Below are 10,872 nucleotides of genomic sequence, written 5' to 3'. Positions count from 1 at the left end.
GCTTATGCAATTTTAGGTTTATTCATTCAAATATTTCTCATGATTAATACTTGCTAATGATTGATCACCTTTAGTAAGAAGTTGGGTTAATGTTCAAATTTGAAAAGTTTGGAATTAATTGACACACTATTTGAATGGTGCATGCTTAAATTCATTGATTTCAATATTGTAGTGATATAGACATATATTATTACCATGCATAGTCTTATGAAATTGATGCTTGAATTAAATCTTTGAAATTGAATTAGCATAAACATATGTGATTTAATTAAAAGATTAGAATCATAGCTCTTTGACGAAAGCCTATGAAAATTAATTAAAATTCTAGACTACTAGATCACCAGCTGATGCAACATCAGTCCAGCATCACTGTCAGAGTTGCATACTAGGGGGATACTTATTCTAGTTGCCATCTGTGCGCCCTGAATATCAGCACGTACTTTGTTGAGGCAGCTCGGGAAAAGCGAACTAAAACAAAGCCATAAGCAATACGTCACGTGTTCACCATTCATCCGAGGAAATCTGGTACGTTCCCCTAGATGAATAGCTCGAATTGATGAATCATTTAGTAGCTTATCACCTGGAACCATTGTATAAACATGGCACCAAAAGACACGAGCTAGATTTACATTAAGCTCGTAGTACCTCAGAGGCTTGACATACCCCAGGGTCTTTGTAAAGTTGGCCATGCAATATAAACGTGCCTATAACAGACATCACGTGTCTGTTTAATTCCCGAATTCCCGGATACACAATTTAAACATGCGTGATCAAACATCACGCCCCTGATTAAGGCCATGCAGCCCATTACCTTTTTATCTGATTGAATAGACCGCACCTCCGTGTAAAATTTAGATATTAATCATCAATGTCACAAGAATGATGTGAAGGATCAAGAGATCACGAGATGACCCCAATACCTACCCAGGGATCATTCTCCTATAAATACCAGGATCTTGGGTAGTGCAAGGGGTTGGATTCTTTCTGTAATGCAAATACTCTATAAAAATAGCAAGAGAGAGAAACAGTAATAATATTGACTCGTGGACTAGGGGGATTTTAACCTCCGAACCACGTAAAATTGAGTGATCATTTCTCTCTTCATAGTTGACTTCCAGCATCCTTGAGTATTATCATTTTCTTATTACGGTTTATCATTAAGCACTAATTCATCTTAGTTATTCATATAATTCACTGTTGGTGAAAAACCGCGCCAACAGTTTGGTGCTTTCATTAAGAGGATTTAGATTAGTGCTATCACAAAAACTTGATCATGGTGGTCACCCATTCGAGACATGGTAACGAGGCAGATCAACATGGTGGGCAGGAGGCTCACCATACCGCTGTATCCAACGAACAAGACCCGGAGATCCAGCAAAGATCGGGGAAACAGCCGATGGGCCATGACGACACTGGGAGTTCAGCGCCTCTACCGCCAAATCCGAACCCAGGTTACCTGACGACAGAGGAAATGGAAAACATGCAGTTGAGGAGTCATCTAGCCAAAGAAAATAAGCAAATCGAGGAAGTCTTGGCCCGGCTACCCCCTCTTGCAACCGACGTTAACGTCAAAAAGAGGCAAAACAGGACTCACAAGTCCCACTGGGATAGTCAGCCACTGGTTCAAACCTAGAAAAAACCCACTAAATTGACGAACCCATTCCACAGATCACAGATTCAACATGCATTTCGCTTAAAAATGGATTTGAGTTTGAGATCTAACCTGAGGAAAAATGTGTCGTGGGTCTCAGGTTTGAAGGGAATGAGTTGTCGTGTGTCTCAGGTAGATGGAGGTAGACGGAGTTAAGGGAGATGAGGGATATGAGTCGTCTGAGATGCTCGACAGGGTTTGGGCTCGACGGGAGTTGGGCTTGATGGATTTTGGGGTTTGTTGTGAGAGAGAGAAACCGAGTGTAGAGAGAGAAGTGAGAGGTTCAGTTTTGTTGGGTGGAAAAATGAGAGAGATATTTTGGGTAGACTAGGAATGTTTAGCAAAGTGAATATTAGTAGTATTTTTTTTGTAACAGTAGAGACTAGTGTCCATTGCTATGCGTAAAGAGTGCATGAAATTTTCCCATTCAAATTTCATGCCACCTATGGTAAATAAGAACATCATCACCAGTCATCTCAAAGACTGAAACTAAACCCTTAAACCCCCGTTTTTGGCAACCCCACTTTTTGGTCTAGTGTAATATCAACGCAACCTCTTTTGAGTTCAGAACAAATATGGCTGCCAGCTCAGTTCCTATAGCACGCAAATCCCCGCTCCTATCCCGTTTTGTGGGTTTTTCTCGCAGACCCATCTCGCCTACTTCTGACCCGACTCGAATTCCGGCAACCCGATCTCAGACGAGGGAGTTTAGATGCTGTTCCTTGTGTTCCTACGTGAAGAAGCCTCTGAAATCTATTAATGGTGGCGTCCTCAAAAGGGATTTGAGCTATTTTCGGATTGTTTCGGGGCCATTGGGTTTCGATGGTTTTCGAGTTTCTGCGGTTTCAGGTGGTGGGTCAGATGGAGCTGGCGGAAGTGGCGGTTCTGGTGATGGGAATTATGGTGGTGGAGGTGAAGTTAGTGGTAGTGGTGGTGAAAACAATTGGTCTTTGATTTCATGGTAGAGTCTTACCGTTCTTCTTCTTCTTTTTTTCTTCTTCTAAATTTCTGTCATGTTTTATCTGCGGTGTTCTTGTTGGAGTTTGTGTGTTTCACCTGTCTCAGCTGGCAATTCTGCTGACACAACATTCTTAATAACTCTTAGTTTTGTGTTTTGAGTGAATTGTAGAGCAGATAATTATAGAATTCCTTACTTTGGAATTTGGATAACTAGAGAGCTAATTCATGTCGATGTTTCTTTCAATTAGTCATATATATGAAATGTCAAATGGTGTTTTATGTCATCGTACTTTAGTGGACTTCTAAACAGGGTGTGGTATGAAATGTGTTGTTAATGGTTTTATGCTTTTGAGATTAAAAGAACAAAATGAGATCCTCATTCTGCAAGTCTAACTTGGAACTTGTATCGTTACAGGTACTTGGGTCTTCTTGCAAAATATCCCGTGGCAACAAAAGCTGTAACATCTGCATTGTTAACTTTAATCGGAGATTTGACCTGCCAGGTAAATTCTGCATTGTAGAAAATACGATTATTTGGTTTTTCAAGGTGCATCTTTTTTTCCCCTGCTAATGTACCTTTGGTTGCTATCAATATTACTGTATGAATAATACTATGTTACTGCTCCTTAGAAAATGGGACTAAATAGAATTAAAAACTTATAGTTCTTTGATTGATTTCAATTAAGCCTTATCTGCTATCCATAGCTGGTTGCAAAGTGCAAAGGATTAGAAGAGAGAGATTTTAAAGTCCAATCTTACATAGGTTTCCAAAGCAGCTAAAACAGTAAAAAAAACAAAGGGAAAGGAAAAGGAAATCACACTCTCAATGGCTTTTTTTCTTTCTTGAAAATTCTCATATCACTTGTTATCCCCAAAATTTCAGTTCGAGGACGTGACAATTAGAAGTGACAAGTGGCAATGCATGGTCAGTAAATGACACATTAATAGTTAATGAAATGTGTTGGCTCTTCGGAGTTGTGATAAAGTGATCTAACTGATCTGATAGAATTTATGTCCGACTGGTGAAGATTTTTGACTGACCAGTCAAGTGTTTTGTTAGACTAGAGATGTGTCATGCTAGATCAGAGAAGTGTCCTACTAGACCAGAGATGTGCCATGTTAGCCAGAGATGTGTCATGTTAGACCAGAGAAGTGTCATGCTAGACCAGAGATGTGCCATGTTAGACCAGAGATGTGTCATGTTAGACTGGTGGAGTGTATGGTCGACCAGTGAGGTGTTTGGTCGACCGGTGGAGTGCATGACCGACCAGTGAGGTGTTTGGCTGACCGGTGGAGTGCATGGCCGACCGGTGAGGTGTTTGGTCGACCGGTGGAGTGCACGGCTGATCGGTAAAGTATTTGGTCGACCGGTGGAGTGCATGGCCGACCAGTGAGGTGTATGGCCGACCGGTGAGGTGTTTGGCCAACCGGTGGAGTGCATGGCCGACCGGTGAAGTATTTGGCCGACCGGTGGAGTGCATGGCCGACCAGTGAGGTGTTTGGCCGACCAATGAGGTGTTTGTCTGACCGGCGGAGTGCATGGCCGACCAGCGAGGTGTTTGGCCGACCTGTGGAGTGTATGGCCGACCAGTGAAGTATTTGGTCGACAGATCTTTCTTCAAGGAGTGAAGTTGGCCGACTAGACAGATCATCATTATGCAAGCGAAGTTGCAGTAACGGCTTCGCCTGGAATTAGTTGTACCTAGGGGTGAACATTTGACCCGAAAAACCCGCAAACCCGCCCGACCTGCAGCCCGAAAACCCGTTTTTTGGGAAAACCCGTCAAAATCGGGTGAAATCCGACCCGAACCCGACAAAAGTCGGGTCGGGTTCGGGTTTGAAAATTTGTTAGCCTCGGGTTCGGGTTCAAACCCGAAATCCAAAAAAAAAAATGGTATTTTCGAAAAAAAATGGTATTTTTGAAAAAAAGTGTAAAAAATGGTATTTTTGCAAATTTTAGCTTTTCGGCCCAAAACCCAATAGGCTCAGCCCAACCCAAAATCAAACCTGAAATCTGAAAAAAAAAAATGGTATATTTGAAAAAAATGGTATTTTTGAAAAAAAAGTGTAAAAAAATGGCATTTTTGCAAATCTGTGATTTTCGGCCCAAAATCACAAATGGCCCAGAAAACCCGAAATTACACCCGAACCCGAACCCGAGTGAACCCGAACCCGAGTGAACCCGAACCCGAAAAAACCCGAAAATTTCGGATCGGTTTCGGTACCATTTTTCTTAACCCGAAACCCGCAAAACCCGAATCCGATGAGCCCGAAACCCGAAAATCCGACCCGTGTGCACCCCTAGTCGTACCTATGCGGGAATCTCTCAGTTTATCCCAAAGAAGTCGCATATTGTTGTATTTTAAATGTTATTATTAATTAAATATTGTTGCAGTAATAGTAAGGACCCGGTCAAATGGAATATCTGATGTACGATCCATGAGCCTATAAATAAATGGCTCATGGCATCATTTTAGGGATCTGATCTTTTTAGACTGAGAAAAACACTCTAGTTTGGAGACTTTGGGACTGTTACTTGGGGTATTCTTGGGGCATTTTCTAAGAAAGTTTAGAGAGAGAAACTATGTATTTTTCTACTTATACTTAAGAAACTCAGTTGGGTCAAGTTCTAAGTATAGGATATATATCACAACTCCAAGTAGATTAGGTTATTACCAATAAATTGGAGCTGAACCACTATAAAATTATCAGTGTCGTATTTTTCTCTTGAAGGTTTATTGTAGTTTTGACGTCTACTCGTCGTTGGCCAAAATCGTGGTCAACATTTTGGTGCTTTCATTGAGAGCCTGAAGAGAAGAAACACACGACTATCGTATCAAGATAGCGCCCAAGAATACTAGTGTGGCATCCAAAAAGTCAGGCACGTCAAAAGAGCCTGCTAGATCAGAAGGTCCTGGACCGTAGAACCCAGAGACTGAGCCCAGGGTCTTCCTCGAGGAGACCACTCCAGAAGTTGAACAACTCCAGGAAGCAATAGGTGCTTTCCAAGAGGAGATGGTGCAATTCAATGCTCGGCAGGAGTCTTTCGCTGAAGAGATGGCCAGGCAGAGAGCTGCGTTAGAGCAGCAAATGCGCGATATAGAGGCCAGAAGCGAAGAGCTCAAACAGCGACAGGAGAAAGTCGACCGGAGACATCGTGAAACAGCACTTGCTCTAGAAGTGGCTACCCAATTGGCCCAAGCCAATGCTCAAGCCGCAGCACAAGCAGCCATCCAGGGAGCAAGATAATAATGCTGGTCGAAGGACCACTGACAGAGCCAATTCTCGGGGACTGGACAGAAGCAGGAGTGTAACGACCCAATTTCGCTAATAAGGCTTAAGGGCCTTGATTAGCGTGCCAGGAGGGCATGATAGGAATTATGTGTGATTTTATGAGTTAAATGCATGGTTATGATTTAAAGCATGTTATATGACTATTTGTTTATCTGAGATGCATGACTATGTATATTAGTATGCATGTAGGCCCAGATCGTGTTAGAAGGGCATAATTGTAATTTTGGCCATGATGGGCATAACTGTATTGATATATGATGATTGTTGAGACCACAGTGGTATGTGGGTGTATCTGTGATTTGTGACTCGAGACGATCCCAGTGAGCAGGCTAGCGGAAAGTCATGATAGGAATTTATACCCGGCTCGGGGCGAGCCTGGGGGTATGAACAGGAATTCAGAGAATAGATTGAGATTTATTTTGATGATGGGGAATATTTATTTGGTGGTTTATCAGGTGTTGGAAAGCAACGGGAAAATATTAGAGACACTTGAGAATTAGCGGAAATTGGGTAAAATAACTAAAATGGCCCTATTTGGACAAAAGGATTTAGAGTTAATAGGAAGGGCATTTTGGTCATTTGGCTTTTAGAGATTTATTTATGAGGCTTTACACTTAGGGGGGATTTTTAGAGAGTGTGGGCTGTGGAGAGAAAGAAAGAAAAGAAAGGAAAAGGAAAGAAAGAAAAGAGGGAAAACAGAGGGGTTTTCACAAGGGACGGTTTGTGCATTTTTGCACCATTCCGCTCCATTTTTCTTGGAGCAAAGCTTAGTGGAGAGCAACGGTAGGCTGAGCATCAAGGATCTTGGGTTAGACTTGAAGATTTGGCAAGAACACATCAACTTTTGAGGTAAGTTTTAGAGATTTTCGGTTTTAAGGGTTTTGATGGTGTGAGCTGTGTTTTGAGCTGAGTTGATGGGAATTTTAGGGAATTTCTGGGCAAGCTTTGATGATGAACAAGCTAAGGAGGCCTAGGGTTGAATCAAGGTCGAAATTTGCATTAATGGTAAGAATTCTAAGCTCTCAACTTGTTGTTGACTGAATTTTTGAGTTTAGGGTTGATCATGGTAGATTTTGAGATTTGGGATAAATGTTCTTGGGATTTGAGGATTTGGGATGCTTGGGATGAATGGAGAGTGTTCATAAGCTTGATTTTGAGTTTGGTAAAGATTTGGAGAAGTTTGGTTTGAGATTGGTTGAAAGAAATCGCAGAAATGCGATTTTGGGTTTTCTGGGCTGCAACTAGCGCTACAGCGCTAGTCAGTGGGCGCTGTAGCGCTAGCCCCTGTTCTGGGGAGGTGAATTCTGCTTGTAGCGCTACAGCGCCCTCTTTAGAGCGCTGTAGCGCTGCACTGTTCACAGAGGTGAATTTTGGGTTTTTGATGAGGGATTTTGACCTAGGGTTCGGGGCTCGATTCCGCCACTTTGTTTTGGGGATTTAGGACTTCCCGGGGGCTCGGGATTGGTCCCGAGGCTAAGTATTCGAACTTGGGGTTCGGTGTTGACTTTGACCTATGTTTGTGCCTAGGTGTGCGCTAAGGCTCGAGTGGGATCGTGCTCAAGGAGTCAGGTGATCTAAGCTATTGAAGGGAAAGGTAAGAAAACTATAACACCCGTAGGATAGGGCGTGGGCCCATAGTGTGATTACTGGGCACGGCCCTATATTGCATGTTGCATGATGAGATGATTGCCGGGCATGGCCCTATATTGCATTACATGTTAGGGTGCAGATTTAAATAAATTGGCATTTGTTTGAATGTTGCTTGATTTATGTTATATATGATTATAATGAAATGAACGGCAAGGGCCGAGTGCGGCGTAGGCCGGGTACGGCAGCGGAGCCGGAAGTAACACCTAGCACATGGGATGCTATGGTCAGGGTAGGACCCAGGGATACGGGTGGTATCCCTACGATGAAGACCGAGACCCCAGGCTTCGGTAAGGCTTCGGGGGCGGCATGGCCGTGTTTGCTTAGTCTAATGGTTGACTTGTTTATATGTGGATTATCTGTTATGATAAACTGTATAAATTGCATATGTTATGCTCTGCATGAGTTTTCTTGCTGGGCTTCGGCTCACGGGTGCTCCGTGTTGCAGGTAAGGGCAATGACTGAGTCAACCAACCATGAGTACGGAGAGCGTGAAGCGACGCGTACATGTTTGGCCTGCCCGACTGCTTTGGTTGGGGGTTTATTTGAAAATGACTGTAATAATCTATGATTTTTATAATTGATCAATTGTAAACTTATTTTAAGAAGTAAATAGTTTTCAAACCTTATTTTGGGATCCCAAATGTTTAATGCTAGAAGTTTTATTGAAACAACGCATTTTCAAAGATTACAGCCTTAAATTTTAATTAGTCACACTTTTGTTTCAAAACCTCGGTTAGCGAGTTCATTGCACTGTTTTGTCTTAAAACTCACTTAGTAACGGCTCTAAGGAAGTAGGGTGTTACAAGGAGTAACTCCCCTGGTCAAGAAGATGATGGGGATCGATCTAGAGTTGCCTCGACGCAAAGGGAGCATTCTAGAACCCCCTCCAGGAGCCACCGATCAGAAACTTCTAGATCAGGGAGTCACCGATCGGGCTGTAAAAAGGCTCCACCCAGAAAGGATCAGACCAGGACTCCTTGAGATAAGAGGACTTCACAATTCAAAGATGGGCATGGTCGTGATGAGGCTGATAGTCATTTCAACGACCAGTTAAAGGAAAAGTAGGGCAACGACCAATAAGGAGGAAAAGGCTGCCCGGGGCGTACCGAAAGTCTTCCACTGCACCCCAGCCAGCAGCGTAGTGGGAGAGCGCAAGTCTCGCGTAGTAAGCCTTCTGAAAAATCGAAAAGTACGGTGTTCAATCGGGCAGGAGAGCATGCTTCCCGGAAGGATCTGAGGGACGTTATAACCAACTAGAGGAGGACCGTCCCGGTCGAAGGGCAAAATCTGAACCGCTCTGCCAGTCAAGTAGAAATACTTGACGAGAGTGCACCAGATGGTAATGCCCGACCAGGCGGTCAAGACCTTGGAACTTCATCAGTTGCACCAGCCATCCAAGCCCAGCTTGACGTGCTAACAGCTACAGTGCAAGGTTTGTCAAAACGACCTTCCGGGATAGATGCGATAGATCACCGGAGTGGTAGCCCATTTTGTGCCCGGATTAGAACGGCCCAGCCACCGGCAAAATATAAAGCACCGCTTCTGCCAGTATATACAGAAAAGACAGATCCCATCAGACATGTTGGGAAATTTGAGGACCAGATGAAATTGCTCGGAGTAAGTGACGATTATCGGTGGAGTTTTCCCGACTACTTTGTCAGATACTGCCCAGGAATGGTATTGGAAGTTTAAGCTGAACTCCATTACCTCTTGGGAAGCATTCAGCTTCGTTTTGTAGACAATTCAACACTGCCCGGACTCCACCAGTTTATGCCAACCATTTGGCAGATATCAAACAAGGGAAATATGAGTCTTTAAAGAATTATATATAAAGATTCATGAGAGAAGCTAATAGAGCAACTGCTGTAGGAGACGAGGGGAAGATGGTTGTCATATCCGCTGGGATAACTTATCGGAGCCCTTCGTGGGATAGTATACATAGAAATCCAATTTCAACACTTCAACAATTTCTTGACCGAGCAGACAAGTATATGAAATTGGATGATGCAATCGAGAAAGAGGAGAATGACATAAACAATCCGGGCGGATCAACTGTCCCTCCTAATAATGGTGGAAAGAAACGTGGAAATAACGGGTCTGACCACCATGAGGAAAAGAAAGCAAAGTTGAGTTCAAACGAAAAGCGAACCAAGTATGAGCCTCAGCTCACTAATTACACCACTCTCTCGACCAGCCGAGCGGAAATATATCTTGCTAGTCATGAAGAGGTTCCCTACAAGAAACCTCCACCCATCAAGAAAGAGATGAGGAAGACAGATATGAGTAAATTTTGTCGTTTCCATGGAGATTATGGTCACGACACGAATGAATGCAATCACCTCAAGGACGAAATAGAGTTTCTTCTCCAGTCGGGCAAGTTGAGAAAGTACCGGGCAGAGACACCCCAAGGAGAAGGAGGCAGCATCAATCCTGGGTTCAAACGACAAAGATCTCCACCCTTGCAGCCCGGATCTGTGGACTTTACCTTAGACACTATATGTGGAGGTCCACACTTGGCTGAGGATAGCAACGAAGCAAGGGAGAGGTATGCTGAGCGGGAGTGCTAGGATCAGGAGCCACTGGAACGGCGAGCGTCTATGAATATATTATTTCTAAATACCGCTTTCAGAGTGGTAGTTTAATTTCAAGTTGTTTAACTTGTTATTTAAATTTTGTTTATGAGCTGGTTATTTGCTGACCAGTCATCTATTTTTGAACAATTTTTGTTGTTTAAGACTCGTTATTAGACACGTTTTGTCTTTTTTAATTTACGAGTAATAAAAGAGACTACGCGCAGCGTGGTCGATTCTTGCTATAAATGTGCATGTGTGTTGATTATTCGAACAATGTTCAACTGGTCGGTAAAATCGGACAGTGTTCAACTGGTTGATACGTTCAAGCAATGTTCAACTGTTCGAATATTTTCAATATATTCTATGTGTTTCACGAGCAATTAATTGCTTAAACAGATTCGGTCAAGTAGCAAGTGACCTAGGATCTTTCAACCCTCGATCAATTAGGGGGCGCATGGGGTATGCTGGTATATAATTTAACACAGGCAATAAGAGTACGAGTAAACATATTTGTTTTCAGGATGACTTGTAAAATTTTTAAGTCAAAAAAAGGCCATTAAGCTAACTTGTTTGACAAAACTTAAGTAACTTAGAATTTTTCAAAATTTAAAGTTAGAAGCAAATATTCATGTGACAAGAAACGTTATGCTCATAAAATGTTAGAGCAATAAGAGAGTGAGAAAGTATACTTAGTATGGACGTATGAAATGTCTAGAATTTCTAAGTTAGAAAACTAAGTATTCA

At 42.7% G+C, this 10,872-nt stretch overlaps 1 protein-coding gene across 1 annotated transcript in view; it reads left to right on the top strand.

Annotated features, from left to right (window-relative positions):
* Window positions 1–2,024: 2,024 nt before the first annotated feature.
* Window positions 2,025–10,872, top strand: part of LOC133823251 (protein sym-1) — a 38,194-nt gene continuing 29,346 nt past the window's right edge. The window contains exons 1-2 of the mRNA XM_062255911.1: window positions 2,025–2,612; window positions 3,027–3,114. Coding sequence (XP_062111895.1) covers window positions 2,227–2,612; window positions 3,027–3,114 — 474 coding nt within the window. The 5' untranslated portion in view covers window positions 2,025–2,226. The remainder of the gene's footprint in view (window positions 2,613–3,026; window positions 3,115–10,872) is intronic.

This window comes from Humulus lupulus, chromosome 3 (assembly GCF_963169125.1).
Source record: "Humulus lupulus chromosome 3, drHumLupu1.1, whole genome shotgun sequence".
Lineage (NCBI taxonomy): Eukaryota > Viridiplantae > Streptophyta > Magnoliopsida > Rosales > Cannabaceae > Humulus > Humulus lupulus.
This window is presented reverse-complemented; position numbering and strand designations above follow the sequence as displayed.